At 40.1% G+C, this 16972-nt stretch overlaps 1 protein-coding gene across 3 annotated transcripts in view; it reads left to right on the top strand.

Annotated features, from left to right (window-relative positions):
• Positions 1-16972, top strand: part of ARHGAP15 (Rho GTPase activating protein 15) — a 509509-nt gene that overhangs the window by 460554 nt on the left and 31983 nt on the right. For all 3 annotated transcript variants that reach the window (XM_006021329.3, XM_006021328.3, XM_025201252.1), the window contains one exon: positions 9209-9314. In XM_006021329.3, coding sequence (XP_006021391.1) covers positions 9209-9314 — 106 coding nt within the window. The remainder of the gene's footprint in view (positions 1-9208; positions 9315-16972) is intronic.

Genomic DNA, 16972 nt, shown 5'->3' with positions numbered 1-16972 from the left:
ATTGATGAGCATCTGTCTCATGTATGGCTTGACCCTCAGTTTAGCCTGGAGTTTTAATAAACATCCTAGTTCATCTTGCAGAAGGTCTACTGCTGGTCTCTGTGTAATAAGGTGGGTCATCTCATCTTATCAGAGACAGAAATCCTGACAGCTGGCACCATTTCCTTATCCTGGTGGTCTCTGGGGACAACAGCAGTATGGTGTTACAGAAAAGGCAAACTTTTGCTGAACTTGCTTCTCTAAGACCCTCAGTTAATCCTTTTTTGTGGAATTGAAGATCAAAAAGAGTTGAAATGGTTCAAAATATGCAACTAATGTTGTGTAGTTAAACTGATGTAGCATGCATGCTGTTTTGCAAGCTAACAGGTTAAATATGGCTTTGCTTTAAGATTCCCATCAAATTTCGTTTTTATAGAGAAATCTCTGAAAGCAGAAGGGGTTGAGGGAGGGTGAGGTAGAAAAGAAATAAATCATTGTAGTCTCAGGAACAGTAATCCTTGTTGAGGATTTTGGCTGATTGATATAAATAACATCGTCCCCGCCATCTGTCCGAAGAGGGACCTTTCCAGTTAGTGTTAAGCTGCAACGGCAGAATAATTAATGAATGGTGTCCTTTGTGCTGGTAATAAAGACAAGACAAATTATGTTATAATCCAACTGCTGCTCATTTGTCACAGCCAAATAAAATGTCAAATAAAAGTGAGGGGGGCACTGTGTTTGTTTAATGGACTGCAAGCTACCTGTTCGTATTGTTGACAGACAACTATGGTGTAAGTTCTGAATGTGGAAGGCAATAAAATGCTGTGAATGTAATTCAGCTTTTTTTTTTTTTTTTTTGGGGGGGGGGGGAATTAGTGTGGGGGGTTGGATAAGAGGACAGAATGTTTTACTAGCTAACATTAATGCAAGTTTTAATTATGTGGCTATAACACCACTTTCCCTTCTGAGGCAGGTTGGTTTAGATTCCATGGTACAAAGGAAATTACAGAAAATAATAACTTCAAAACAGACTCAAAATTGCAAATTGGTGAGAATTTGGTAGCGTACTCATCTTGCATTTTCAGGACAGACACATTCATCCAGTTGCTAGGAAAACCAAATAATGAAAACATAGCTGGGATTTACTAAGTTCCATTGGGAATTACCTATGATAGAGGGCAGGGCTGCACTTCCTCAGAACATGCTCCTGCTGTAAAAATTCACAAACCTGGCATTCATACAGGCATCTGTCGCTTGCTCTAATGCCAGTTCATAGTATACATACAAACATCTGCTTCCATGCACAAAGGGATACAGAATGCTTGACAGGTCTGTGTTAGCAGGGTTCGCAATGCCAGTTCTTTATGCAAAAACCCTAATGCTTCCCGTCAAGCCATTAGAAGTGATACAATCAGCCCAGGCCCCATTAAGCCATCAGTGTCCACCTGTGATAAAGATGGCCATTTGTTTTCTTAAAGCCCACTTAATGTCTGCTTAACTCAATTTGTCAGGAAATGTAGAACAATTTCCTCACAGCCTGAAATTTGGTAGTGGTTCAAAGTCAAAAGGCCAGGTCTAGTCTTATTCAAATGATATAATGAACAGTCTTCAAATCGAGATCTCCCTTGGGGAAATGCTGTTTACCTTTTTTTTTTTTTAATGTTAGATTATTTTTAAAACAGAAGAAAAAAAATCTATGGATTTCCTTGATAAAAATCTTGAAGCCTTTTAACCCTGTAATACAGACAGTATTAGTTCAACTTTTCCAGTTCCTAATTCTGTCAGAGATTAACACCCTTATTTACAACATAACAATACCAAACTTGATACTCACAAAATTATTTTAACACTTAAAAAAAAACCCAACAACTTTACATTTTAATAAAATAATTTTTAAAAAGTGTTTATCATTTTCAGGTCAAATTTTAAAGCCTTTACTTAGGACCCAATCCTGCTTCCATAATCAGTGGCAAAATTCAATGGGAGTTTTGCCTAAGTAAAGATGGATAGGAGCTGAATAAAGATTAGAGAATGGCTCCCGTTGTTTCCTGTTGTTTTTAAAGATTCCTGTGTAGCATTTCAATTTCCATGCAAGGAAGATCTAAAGAGACACTTTGTTATCTCATCCCAGATTGATCCCTAAAAATCTTTGCTGTTTTTCTTCCATTTACCCATTTCTACCTATGCTAGACACACAGCTCTTCAGAAAGAGTAAAAAGGACTCCCACAAATGCTAATCAAAGCCATTCCTTAACGCAGGAATCTGGGAGGGGGGCTAAGAGGGGATGTTCTTTTGAGCAAACACAAAGCTCCCTGTGGCTGACTGTGCTGCCTTGTCATGCTCCCTCCCCTTCCAGCCAAGAAAATAAGATGCTAGGTTATCCTTGTGACCATGCAGAGCATTACTGCTAAAACATCAAGCTGGCCCAGAAAAATTTATCGAAAATGAAATACATTTAAAGGAAAGAGGCTTTCTGCTTTTAAAAATACAAATATTATGTGTGAGAGAGAGGGAGTCTCTTTATGGATCCAGAGGACTGATAAATAAAATTTAGATCTGAAAAAGAAAAGGTAATGTGATTTATGGCCTTTTCCAGAATGTTTCTATTTAAGGAGACCATTTTAAAAAAGATAGCCAGCTATTTTTATTCCCCTGGAAGGAAGTGCGGGTTAAGTATTGTAGCACAGAGCCTCTGCTGGCTTTAACTGCTGTTAGGGAGGTGTGTGATGGCCTCGAGTTGTGCATTTGCAGAGAAAATATCACACCATCCAGATGCTCAAGTCTGCTCTTTCTGTGCAGAAAAGCATGTACAAAGCTGAAACTGAATATGACATCTACCAGAAAGAGCTCAGCAATTTTTTTTCCATACTTAAATGGAAGTTAGTCATGAAGACCAGTCATCTCTATTGGGATCATTCTTTTAACTATTTGCTATTAAAGTTCTAAGTCTAATTAATCCTTAGAATTGACTAACAAAGAACACCGGTCTTTTACAATGCCTAGCTGGCTACACGCACACTGGGCATGCAGTACCTAAGTCAAATGCTGCTTTGTTATAATTAGGGCAGCAAATTTTGTTTTCTGTTTGGTCTTGCTATTACATATTGCATGTAATGTATGGCACTGTTAAGGGAAAAAAATTGGAGTCAAAGTGACTGGAAAGTTAGGTCTGCTCTGTAGCACTGTGAGATTGTTGACATCTGCCGAGGTTGGAGAGCTCAGTAAGCAGGAAATGGGGTGTCACTCTGAGTGGTAGTTTACCATTATCCTGGCATCCTAATGAAGTGTCTGCAGTGCACAGAGCTTCTGGATGGCATCTTAACGCACGGCTAAGCAAAAGCACTTCTCTCCTTGTCACTGTCATCCATCTGCCTGCACCCTACTGTAGCCAATGGGATGGAACCATGCTACAATGTGCTATAAGCCATTTAGAGTTGCACATTGCATAATCAGTCCCATCAAATATGTAAAAAATGACTATTATTGGTTATTTCACACGAACTCTGGCACCTGGAGTTTGATACATTAAAGTTTAACTTTTGTAAGTGCTATTTTCCCATTAATTCCACATACATTTTTGTTAAATGGGACAGAGTTGCAAACTCATTGTCTTAAGTCTTGCTAATGGATTGCAAAAAGTTGTATGAATATTCATTGAAAACTCTCCTCTTTATCACATTTGGTAGATTTGTCAATTGGCTATATAAAAAGGTTTCATGTAATTCTCATTTTCTTTTTGCAACATCTATTTTTCAGGCATGAATAAAAAGTAAATCAATTCAGATTACAAATTGGTTATTGTCCTTATAGCAAACATTAGTTAGTCTGAACACTACTTATGGATTTTCTTTAAACGTAGTAGTATTTCATAACATTTGTATGCAATAAGATTGGCATTGTCTGTTGCAGACGATCAAGACAAAGAGTTTTATGTTTCATAAGTTGAGGTTACAATTAGGCTTGTTTTTCTCAGTGATATTAAAAAAATCATATAGAGCTAAGGGATTTTTTAATCATTGAAATCCGTATGTTGAGCCAAAATGGACTTGGTGTCCAGAGGTACTAAATAATAAAATCTACTACATTATAGTAGAAATTGTGGGCATTCAGTACCTCTGAAGAATCAAGAGCAGTATGCATTCTGTTTTAAGGAAGTTTTCACATCATGATACCACTGAAGCAATTGATAGTATCTGGGGTGAAATTTTAGCTCTTGGACTAGGGGGAGAGCTTCTAAAATGGGCAGGGGCAAAACAAATTGGCTAAATCGGGTGTTTTATTTACATAAACAAGAGTGCATAACATAATTTAGTTGCATCAGGAATTTTTCACAGACATTAAAACTATAGCAAACATAACAGCAGGGATGCTTGCACAGCAGCACAGTGGGGAAGCTCACAGAGCGTCTGCCCACACTATGGCTGGCTGTAGCCAGCACCATAAGTCTCGCAGTTTCATTAGCACTCAGAAATCCACCTAAACCTCTCAGTTCTCTTTAAAAGGAAACACATAAACAAACAAAACACCCCACAAAAAAGCCCTCTAACAGTTGACTGTATCATGAATTGTGGAAAATACTCTTGGGACATAGAATCTGCTGTTGCAACAGTGTGTGATGTTTTGAACACAGAATAAAGCTTACATAGAAGTGGTGAGAAGAGCAATATAACCAAACCAGGAAGAAAACCATTTTTTTTTTTTAAATCTTGGAGTAGATGACAGCTCAATAAGTCAATATAATATGCAGAATCATATAGCATAGTTTAATTTCTTTTTTTTTTCCAGCAACACAACACTTAGCAGAAGAAAAAAAAAGAGACCAATGGCTTGAGATAAAATTAAGCATTAATGTGAGCCATAACTGCCAGTTTAACATTAAACATGCACAAGTAACTGAAACTCCGGTAAAGGGAAATGGGTACTGTAGTAAAACTAGACAAAGTCAGTCAGGCATGAATAATGCAGCAGGTCTGAGGAGGGTCAAAGGTCAGACTCCAGTACCTTGCAAAATAATGAACGCATGTCAGGTTAGAGACATACATCCCTTCCTAGCAAATGTAAGTTATTGGAGATAAACCTTGAGCTTCCTGTTCTAAAACAAAGTGGCTCATTATAAACATCTCTGTCCATTTAAAATTAATGATTAAAAGAAAGATTCAGTGGGCTTTATTCAAGTATTCTATATGGACACGAGAGCTAAAGATTGCTTTCTTCATTCATTTTCACCCAACCACTGTTAACGTTACAGATGCCTCATGTTTTCTAATATGTTTCAATGTTTATCCAAAGCTCATATACAAAAAAAAGTATATAATATTAAATGCTTTTAGCTTTTTTATTCATTTTTCACTATAAACAAGAGCTTATTGCTACAGTCTTGCTCTATTACCCTATATTTAAATACCATAACCCACATTCTAAATATATGTATTATCAAAATATTACATGAAGTACCAGCTGCAGTACTTGAAACTCTCTCAACTTGCTGCAGTTGTTACGTATTCCTTCCTTATTTCTCCCAAAATGCAGGGACTAAAATATCCTCTCCCTTTTTCTTAGCTATGTGGGTTTGCTGATTAATTTATTCCTAGTGAATCAATTTAGACAAAAGAATATCTAAATTTCCAAGGATTTTTATTCATTCTTGTGATTAACAAGGATCCTTTTCTTATTTTAAAATATTACAATTAATCTATTTCATTTTCTGGACTTAGCTTTAGGGTTTACAAAGAGTACAATACAGACAAAATGTGTTCCTTTCCTTTACACTGTATATTAATGGACTTCATTAGGAAACACATAGTTGGTGATACTTCCTCAATGACTCTTTACACAAATCTTCCAGTGAGAATTGCCTCCCCCTTCTCTTTAACTTGATAAAGAGGCATCCATGAAAAATCCTCCCACTTAGGCAACTGGAGGAAGAATACCCAATGTCTTTAAAAGTGGAATTCAGGGAACTGAGGAAAAAAGAGAGCATAGATATTTCAAATCATGTATAAGAACTTGTATCTGATCCACTGTTAAATATTCTATGGAAAGGATAAAGAGCAGAAGACAAGCCTGGCCACTAGGATAGGAGCTGAACAAGCCTTAAAAAAAGAAACAGTTTATCAACTTCAGTTTGTAAAGTGGAAGAACACTTTCTTTTGAACCATTCTAAAGTAAAATATTTCAAGCATATGTAGCATTTTTAAAAAAAAACAGTATCAAGCATTTTAATGAAAGAGAACCCAATATTCTCATGGAACTATAAAAGGGAGAGAGAATAAGCGTTATGGCAAAAAGCCTAGGCTCAGCAGCTTTGTGTGGGAAATGGTGAAATGTGACTGTGATTTATAATGAGAAAAGGTATCTACAACATACAATTTTCTACCTAGCTGCAAATAATAATTCATAGTGATGTCCCTTCCAGATAAAATACCTTTGCAATGTAGGACTCATGTGGTAAAATGATCATGATAAATGTCAGACCAGTGCAGGTAACGGCTTTACAAACCATTAAGATTAGCTGGCTCTTTTTTTTTCGATGATAACAGTAACCATGCTGTGACTCTATGTGGTAATAATATCTCAGTACTGATAAATGCCAGAGCTAGGCAGAGGTGTTTATCATTCCCAGTTCAGAAATGCTGACTAAAGTTACCACATGTTGCCTGTTTTTCTTCTTTTACAATAGGCTAACAATTAACAAACAGGCTGATTCATAAAATAATTTTATGCACAATTTCTCCTAGGATTGTTCTGTGTTAGCCTTCAGTTAACTATATCTTGTCCTGCAAGCCATTGGCCACATCTGTGATTAGCTACTTAGTAAAGGAGACAGAATCTACCTTAATAAAGAGAGGATGCAAGATTTTCAAAATGAATTTGGTATCTTGTATTATTTTCTTGCATTTCAATGGCTGTGTGTCTTATATATTGTATCCTTACGGAAATCATGTCCATGATCTCTGAAATGCAGCCACTTCTGGGGTAGAAGGTGGACACCACGCTGATATCCATGCAAATCAATGTAGGGGAGAGGAACTTTCTCAGCCAATACCAGTGACCACTAAGTGATTACTATATGGCATTCCCCCTGAAGTAGTCTGAACTTGATAATGGCAAGTACTGACAGTCAGATTCTGTTCCAGCTATTAAGTTCATAAGTGGACTTAGGCACCGAAGTATGATCCTATTCCACTGTGATTACATCCCTGAAAGACTGTTAATAAAAGAAAGGTGAGGCCCTCTTCTTCTCACTGCTTTTTTGTTCTAAAACTTAAGGCTAAGATAGCAGTCTGTTATGAAAGTAGTGGATTTTTAGGGACTTGAACAGGATGGCACAGAATCACATTTAGGCACATAAGACCACTTAGACACCCAACTGCTGGAATAAGGATCTTGTCCTGTGGCTTCATTTTTTTCTTTCCTCTGCTGTTGATTTTTTTCTCAACCTGAGCTAATTGGGTACAGCTCTCAAGACCGATGAACTCTTGCATAAAATTGAATATCCTGCTGAGTGATATCACCTGAAAATAACCCTGTTATAATTTTATACCATTTCAATTAGTTGCCTCAATCATAGGGTGTTCATGTGACAAAATGATCACCACTACTGGCACCTATGTAAGCACTCTTAGCAGAGGCCAAAGACTGTCTGGGCTTTGCAGCTATATAATATAAGGTGCTGCACAGTTAGGGTCCTACAAATCATAGTCAAAATTCAGGGACAGTACAATATAGAATATCATTCTTCTGTCCCCCACACTTATATCTGTTCTCTGAATAGCTTTATTCTTTAAGATTATCATTCATTAAGATTGTCAATCTCAAAACTTTCCCTGGACCTAAATTCATGTGAAATATTTTCACAAGGAATAAAAGACTGTGTGTGATTGATTAATCTGAGGCCTAGTCTTTTCTAAATATATGTAACAAATACTAATAGAAAAGGGAGATAGGGATTTGTGCTGAGTAAAGACTAAAGCTTCCTTTGAACAAGGTTTACAATTAAACTCAGTGTAAATGATGAAATGTGTGTTTGATATAAATTGCTTCTATAAGACCTCTAGTAGAGACTGTGTCATCTTATATGTGTGCAGCACCTAACACAGTTGGAACTCAGTCTTGAGTGAGGTCTCTGGGAGCTACAGCAATATGAATATTGAATATTAAAATATACTAAGAACGATAGGTGATAATTAAATCATAGATGATAAAATCAGAAAAGAATTCTCAGGTTATCTAGGGTGTATAACATGCAAGATGTCTTCTCTAAATCAGACCTACTGGGACTTTATCTAATCTGTTACTACATGAAAGCCATTTATATATATATATATGTGTGTGTGTGTGTATCTTTGCTTAAGAGGTAACATCTCATACAAATAGATGCAAAAATCACAGTCATAAGCAATATTACAAACTCGATGCCTCTGCAACTATGAATAATTTAAAAATTATAAGATTTATCCTTACCAAGGCAACAGTAACATACTTGTCATACTATCAAATAGATTTCTCAGGACAAAAGTGGCCTTGGTCCCTCATTCTTTTGTTACTTGTATATTTGCAACATGAACTGTTCACACAAAAAGTTAGTTAAATGCTAGGATAGGTACAACTGATACTAGGCAATGGATTAAAAATGGAATTGTTTGTAGCAAAGAGCAGATTGCTAGAAGAAAAAAATATTGAATTAACATATATAGCTTTATAGACTGCAAGCATGATATAGAGATACCAGGGCATAAGAGAAGCATCACAGCTGCTGGGGTTACACGAGGGGAAAAAAACATACAGAGGTAGTAAAGACTATGGGATATCTTGATTTAATGTAGTGTCCATGGCAGATTTGGATTGCTGATGCAGTGAAATTCCAAAGTGAAATACCACTTTATAAGAGGGCCATGTACTTTTTAAAGGTATGTGAGCTCTGTCATGTTTGTATTTGTGTTAATCTAGTAGTCCAGAGGATAGGATAAAAAGTTGATTATCTGGACCAGAAGATGCCTGCTAAACCCTTAGAAAGATCTTGCAATCCCTTTCAAACTATTATATAGACTGTCCATGAATATGGCAGAAGGTGAGAGATGTTCTAATATAGGTACATTGTAACCACATTTTAACCATAGCATCTAAATTAAGCTCTTGATGCTCTGATATTTGATATAACATTAGGCAAGTGATATCCTGAAGTGAACTCAAGTCCTATAACTTTTTTCTATTTCTGTTTTCCTTCAGAAAACCAAAACAACACCATTCGTGTTAAATCCATAACGGGTCTTGTAAAGAAACTCCCTAAACCAAACCATGACACAATGAAGATCCTCTTTGAACATCTGAACAAGTAAGTTAAACTAAGGTACTAATGGATTGGGAATTTTAAGGGGACTTAAAAGGTTGCCAAAATCCTTTAGGAATTCTTACCTAAAATAAAGTATAATTAGAGGGTTTTTCTGTTTGGTTGGTATTTTTTTCAGAATTAAGTATCATTTTCAAATAGTTACATACCTCCCATTCCTGATAAGATCTGTACTGTTCTATTCCAAAATTCATCTCTGTTTATTAGCAAATGTAAAATGTAGTAACTTTGTACAAGTAGGATTCGGCAGTCTGGATTACTATTCGTCAGGTTCTTATATACTGCAAATTATGCTATAATATAACGCAGAGCAGTCTAGCATGTGTACAGGCATTCAACTTTGAATCACTCCAAGATCCTAGATCAGTATATTTCCCCCTCCCCCACCTTAACCCACTGTGTTGTTTCTTTTTTGAGCTATGAACACTGTAAGGGGTGTAACCAACATGATTCTGTTCATATAAATGAGCCTTCACCTTGTATAAGTCATATGTAGTTTATGGAAGAGTAGATTGAAAGCTTATTGTAAAATTCAGTGCTGTGCGGTGCCTGCCCAAGTATTTAGGAAAGGCTAAATGCATTTCTGTTCTAGAAAAAATGCTTATAAACTGGTATGTGGAACAAAAATCTAGTCTGTAAAAAAAGGCACTGTAGGGTTTCTTGTTTTTTATCTCTTGGTTTCTTGCTTATCCATCAGGTTCAATTGACAAGAAATAATTAATTGAGCCCTGCAAAATCAAGTTAAGATCTGATGTTAGAATTGTATTTTGTTTCATGGCATCAGTGGGCACATCTACACGTGCCATTAATGAGCAGCAATAAACTGCGGAGCTTATTGCTCCACAGTTTACTGTTCCCAGGAAGCTCCCGGGCGTGCAGTTTACACATGCACTCAGACTGCAGCACACTGAGCTGGATCGCAGCAGCCCTGGCTGGCAGGAGGCCAATGGGTCAGCCTGCCAGCCCAGGGCTGCTCCGACCAGGGTTAATGTGCTGTGGTACAAGGGTGCTTCAGCGCAGAGTTAGTTGGCAGGCAGCCCGCAAACTGAAACGTCCTTGTGTCCCATCGAGCCAGCTCAGAGTCTACACATGTGCTGCTGCGCCCAAAAAAGCTTCTCAAAAGGGTAGGACTTTTATTTAAATATAAATCCTACACTGCTGCGCAGTTTATTATTTATGTGTGCCCTAATAGGAGCGAACATGTAGATGCTGAGACATTTACTGTGCAGTTAATTAGTCAACTGTGCAGTAAATGTCTTGTGTAGATGTGTCCAGGGATAATAAAGCTTCTTTTAGGCCAAATGATTTCTTCCATAACATACCTGTAGTTGCATTATATTCAGTGAGATAAGGCAAGTAAAACAGATTACTAAATAGATTATAATCCAGTTTCAATCTTCTAGCTACACTGGTTCTTCAGAGCTCACGAAAGTCAGAAATGGGGCAGGAAGACCAGTGGATTATGAAAGTACCATTTTCTAAAATAAAGTTTTAGAGCAAGTCTGAATTTAACATAAGGCTTATCATAGCACCACAGAAAATTAGGGTTGGAAGGACCCTGCGGAGATCATCTAATCCAACCCCTTGCTCAAAGCAGGACCATCCCCAATTTATGTATGGCTTAAATGGTATAGAAGGTCTTAGTCGACCAATGTTAAAAATAATTAAACCACAACAGATCAAACCCAGATTTTAATGAATGGTGCTTTTATACTGGCACTTTCTGCTGAACTGTTTAGGTCTGAACATGCAATATGTGTAGGTCCTTTATATGTCCAGCTACCAAATGAACGCTAAATTGAAAAAGGAAGTCCATATATTTGTGTGATGGTCCTACTTAATGAAGCATGACAAGGTTTGAACAAATTTGTAAAAAGACTCAAGAAATGAATTTAGCCTCATAGAAAAAACATTTCCTTCTTGTTCATTTAATGCACCCTCTCTGTATGTGCTGTCCTTCAGTGGGCGGTCTTCAAAAAGGATAAGAACGGTATCGCTGTTAACTGAGAGTTATTAGAAAAACTATCTGCTAAGAAAGAACTTTAGTTCAAGAAGCTGAGGTCTGTGTTTCTATGGCTGAAGAAATATTATTCCCAGAAGCCCAGGTGTGCTGTGGGTATGTCTATATAAGAAAACATTCATCTTGTAGCACTGTCCCCATTCAGAAGAAATCAGTGCTACTCCTGATCCTAGCAAACAATTGTAACAGATAGACATGGTGGCTGTTTGCAAGTGGAATGCTGCTATCATAGCTCATGCACTGGACTGACTCATGAGACCTGGGTTCAGTTTTTGGCTAAATCATTTAATCTCTCTGGGCCTTGAGTCCTCCTCTATGAACTGTGATAAGACTTTCTTTGTGTGTCTTGTCTCTTTAGACTGGAAACTTTTCAGGGCAGGAACTGTCTCCTGAGCGTATAAAGAGTACCTGGCACAGCTGGGTCCACATAGAGGCTTTTGGGCATAACTGCAGTACAAACAATTAAATAATAGTACATTATTAGTTGCCATCTTTACAATGCATGTATTTATAGCAACTCCACATGTGAAGGAGGGGCATATGTATCATTTAAATCAGGAGTGGGCAAAATATAGCCTGCGGGCTGGATTCGGCCCGCCAGGCCACTCTATCCAGTCTATGGGACCACCAAAAAAATTTAGAAAATATTTATCTGCTCCTGGCTGCATGTCAAAGACAACAGAAACCAGGGGCAGTAGGACCCAGGGGGAGCATGTAACAGGAGGCAGGACTCCAGCCCTGTCCCACCCCAAGTCATTTCCCTGCCTTCCTGCCCTGGCATTGCTCCAGCACCACATGGCTCCTGGGTGCATCGCTGGACTGGGAGCATGGGGCTACCCTGGTGTGTGTGTGTGTGTGTGTGTGTGTGTAAGGAGGAACTCTGTGTGAGTAGGGAGGGACTCTGTGTGTGTCTATGTGTGGGTGTAGGGAGGGACTGTGTGGGTGTGTGTGGGTGGGTGTAGAGAGGGACTGTGGGTGTGTGTGAGTGAGTAGGGAGGGACTCTGTGGGTGTGTGTTTGGGGAGGGACTCTGTGTATGTGTGTAGGGAGGAACTGTGGGTGTGTGTATAGGGAGGGACTCTATGTGTGTGTGTGTGTGTGTGTGTGTGTGTGTGTGTGTGTGTTCATAGGGGGAGCCCCACATGCACACCCCACCATACATATACACCTACACCCCCCCTTGCACTGCTATACATGCAGACTCCCACACCCACAGCCCTTCACACACCCCAGCGACCTTCCCCTCCACACTACCCCCCACAAACCACATACCCAGTCACACCCCACATATCCACACACATCCACATGCTCCTTCACCTCACACCCACAGCTTATCCACCCCCCACAGACACACCCACACCCGATATACCCACTACCCACAACCCCCCATCCTATACCCATCCCCCAACAATATACAAGAGTAAGATTTCATTTTAAGCTATTATAAACAATCACCTCTATGTACACTACACAAACACATGTAAACTAGGACAAAAATATTTATGTTTTAGATGTTCACTTTTTACATTTTTTAGAATATTATTTGGTATTTTTCTGGTTCCGAGATGGCAAAACCCCTTGCTGAAAGGAGTACCTCTGGGGACAAAGGGAGGGACTTCTGGTGGCAAAGGTCGGGAGTTAGGGGGTGGGACATCCAGTCCCAAGATGGCGAACAGGGGGCAGGGCACCTGTCAAGGGCCAGAGCTACCCACATGGCCCTCGGTAGCTTGCCAAAACTCGGTAAGCGGCCCTGTGCCCGAAATAATTGCCCACCCCGATCTAAATAAATGTATTTTCTTATTCAACAAAATATAAGCATAAGTATATGCTTTTCCAAATATCACTGTAGCAAAACTCAGGAAATTAGTAAATGTGCTTGTGTAAAACAGTTATACACCAGCAGTGCAAGGGATCAAGAGATGATATGTGGCCATTTCAAGTGTGAGTAGTATGGAAGCAATATTCTCATTCCACATGTAGAAAGTCAGTATGGGATATTGTATGCACACATTCTAAAAGGAGGAAGGAACTGTTTTATGAGCCTTTGCATCACAATACAGAAGCTGGGCATAAATGTCGTACTGGAATCATTAAAAAAATGAGGCAGAAGGAAAAGTGTCTGTATCCTCTTAAACCAGGGGCTGTTGGTGAGCTAGAAAGGGTCCATTCTGTGAGACCCAGAAGCCTAAAAGACTAAGACAAATAAAGGAGCATGTACAGAACTCTTTATTAACAGGGTATTTACATCTTGTAAATGTAAACATTTTGTACTTTTTTGAACTTATTTGAAATAGGATTAATAAAGGTGTGATTGTATCTCCTTCAAATATGGGTTATCAAAAGATATCTCACACACAAAAAAATTATGATATGACCTAGGAGTTACTTCCTGTATGATGACCCAAATTACCGTCCTTAATCAGAGCTATAAGTGGAATCTGATCATGTGCACGCAGTTAGCTGTTTTGTTTCTAGCTTGAACATGGAAAGGGAAAGAAAATGAATGGCCATACACTCATGGGATCCTGACCCAGCATAAGAACTCTAACACTGCTTTTCAACAAAACCTGGTGACATGGATGCTTTTCAACAAAACCTGGTGACATGGCTGTTGTCTTCTTCTGTTGCCTTAGCTATGCCCACTGTACTCCTCAGATCTCTTCACTATACTGGGGTGGTTGCAGGTTGAGTCCCCAGATCACCATTGTGAGAATGGTTTGGTAATGTCCACACTATCAATGTAGGTGGCACACCTAGGTGAGGCACAGACATTAAAAAAGCCTGAGGTGGAACCAATCTAAGTTCTGCAGTTTTCTGTAAGTGGTGTAGTTTATATTGGTAGCAAACAGAACAGACATTTGCCCTCTGGTGGGCAGGGTGTATCTTAGCTCAGGTTCTGCCATTTTTTAACCAGTCTATGTGTGCTGAACTTCTGTTCTGCTACAGGTGTAGACCAGTTTTGTGTGCCAAACTTCTGTTCCATTACAGATATAGACCAGTTTTTGATCGCTTATGTCAGTAGAAGTGGAACGTCTGTAGCTGGCTCTACTGAGCATGTGTGCTTACATTCTTGCTGTTCAGAAGTTATGCATCTTTCCCCTGTACATGCACCATCTTCTTTGCTGCAATTTTGTTAAACATCTGTAGGGGAACTTTTGATAAATAGCTATCCTAGCATGTAATCAAAGTCTGTAGAGACTAAAGAGGAAGATTGTTTGCTTGGAATTTCAATAAATGCACATTTGAAAGCCTTGTTAGAATGCATTCCCTATACTCGGGAAAAAAATTCCGCTTTAATTTAAGCCCATGCAACCCCATTGACGTAAATGAATTACACAGAAGAAGAACTGGGTGCTTCATGTTTTCAATGGCTCTTCTGAAAAACTAAAGTCAATAAGCCAGCTTCTACACTGACTCACATGCCATGCAGCTCATGTAAAACCAATGGAGTTGCACAAGGTGAGTCATGATAGAACTTTGTCTGGAATACAAGAATAGTGTTGAAAATGTACTTTTGAATTTACCTAGCTTAATTTGAGTCAAAACACATAATTTTGGACATTTGAATTGAGGCTCAAAGTTACATCGTTCCAGGGCAGGATTATCTCTGATCCATGCTACCCACTTCCTGTTACTTTAGGCTACACCTTAGTATAAACACCTCACCTGCCCCCCTCCCCAGCACCCCAGATCCCTATTCAATGTCATCCCGTCCCCCCTTCTTCCTTTACTTACATGGCTGCTCTTGCTGCCTGTCCCAGGAGAGCAGGCAATGAAGGATTAACTTGCCTGCCCAGCCACTGCCACAGCGCTGCTCTCTGGGCAGGTTCAGCACAGAGAAGAACAGCAGCCTAGTGACCCTAGGCTAACCCTTCTCTGCCTGCCCCCCCTCGGACAGATACAAAGGCAGTCACAAGTAAGTGAGTGGAGTGGAGTGGAGTGGAGTGGAGGAGTCCTGGGGGTGGAGGGAGAGCCCCAGCGATGGGGCAGGGGAAACTGGGGGAGCCTCAGGAGGGGCAGGGGCAGGGGCAGGGGAGAAGCCTGGAATGGGAGGAGGGATTCTTAACTTTCAGTCCTCCAGGCCCGTGCTGGCCTGAAGTGTGACTGTTTCAAACCTGAGCTGGCACTAGCACTGATCAACATTTGTATGGCTTGCAGTGTAAGGTAGAAAAAGGCCCTTAGTGCTAGCTTGAGTTCAGAGCAGTCATATGTTCAGGCCAGTAAGGGCCTGGAGGACTGACACAATTTCCTCCCCACCTCCTATTTCCGTCTTTCTCTCTGTCCTCTACCCACCAGGGCTCCCCCTGCTTACTAGTGGCTGCCTATACTGTCTGTCCCAGGGGAGCAGACAGGGAAGGGTTAAACATTCCCTGCCTGCTCCCCTGGGACAGACAGCATGGGCAGCTACAAGTTGTTGACACTGGATTTGGATCCAGCACCTATACCTTTGTTCCAGGCGGGCACAACCCTCAGACCGACCACAACACCTGCCAGTCAATAATAGGCGAATTTATTGATACAGAGTGATAACAAAAAAGCAACAATACAAACAATCAAACAAATCTATATCTGCCAACCCTAGGGCTGTCATCAGTGTCAAAGTACATCTGGTCAGGATGTAGGCTGCACTCTGAGACTCCCTCTCTTAGGTGTCAGCAATCTGGAGGCGGGATGCCGAGGCCTACATCCCCGTTCCTGTGGGGTGCATGAGATGGGCTACTGGTATGTCTTTGGTCCATGGTGGCTTCGGGGACCCTTTCCAGGGGACAGGGATGGGGATCCCTCTCAGGGAGCAAAATGGGGAGGGATCGGACAACGGGAGGGACAGACAAGACAAAGGGAGGGACCCTTTTGTTAATCTCAAGTCTCTGCTTTTTTCTTCTCCTTCCCTCTTGATGACTTTTCATTAGTGGCTATCTCTGGTTTGTTGTCTTTCTGTGGTCACACATCCACGTAGCCTTCCGGGTCATGTCCTAATTTGGTCTGTTCCCCCCAAACAGGACCTAGGCCCCACTGCTCTCTGAGGCCTTGTAGCTAGTGTCACTTATCTCGTGTTATGGGACAGTATGGTATATTCTTCCTTTGGTTCCCAGGCTGTTTCCTAGACTATGTGTCCTTGTTGTGTTAGACAACGTGTCTGCCTTGAAGGCTGTGATCTCATGTTATGGCATGCCCCGCCTTCAATTCTCAGGCTATGTCCTTATTGTGGCCTTATTGTGCTAGACAGCCCGTCTACTTCCAGGACCATGAGAAGCTTTTTGTGTGTCTCCCAAGATCTTCAGAAATCCATTTAACCCCTGCTTCCTATCTTGACCCCTTACAATGCATATATCTATACCTATAAGCCGATTCCTAAAAAACAGGCCTTTAAATACTGTTTCTAAGCCAACACAAGTAAGCATGGGAGGAGTGGGGGGCAGTGAGCAGGATTCTAGGGTGCTGGGGATGGTGGTGGGGACTGGGCCCCATCCAGGACAGTGGAGAAGGGGGTAGGTAGGGTGTTTACACTGAGGTGTATTGTAGCATGGCTATACCTTAGTGATCAGAGATAATCCTGCCCTGGAGTGCATAACTTTGAGCCGCATAAACAGTGCTTAAAACAAGTTTCAGGTGTTAATGTGTGC

The sequence above is a fragment of the Alligator sinensis genome, unplaced genomic scaffold, assembly GCF_000455745.1.
Source record: "Alligator sinensis unplaced genomic scaffold, ASM45574v1 scaffold693_1, whole genome shotgun sequence".
In the NCBI taxonomy this organism is placed as follows: domain Eukaryota; kingdom Metazoa; phylum Chordata; order Crocodylia; family Alligatoridae; genus Alligator; species Alligator sinensis.
The sequence above is the reverse complement of the archived record's forward strand: the minus strand, read 5'-3'. Positions and strand labels throughout refer to the sequence as shown.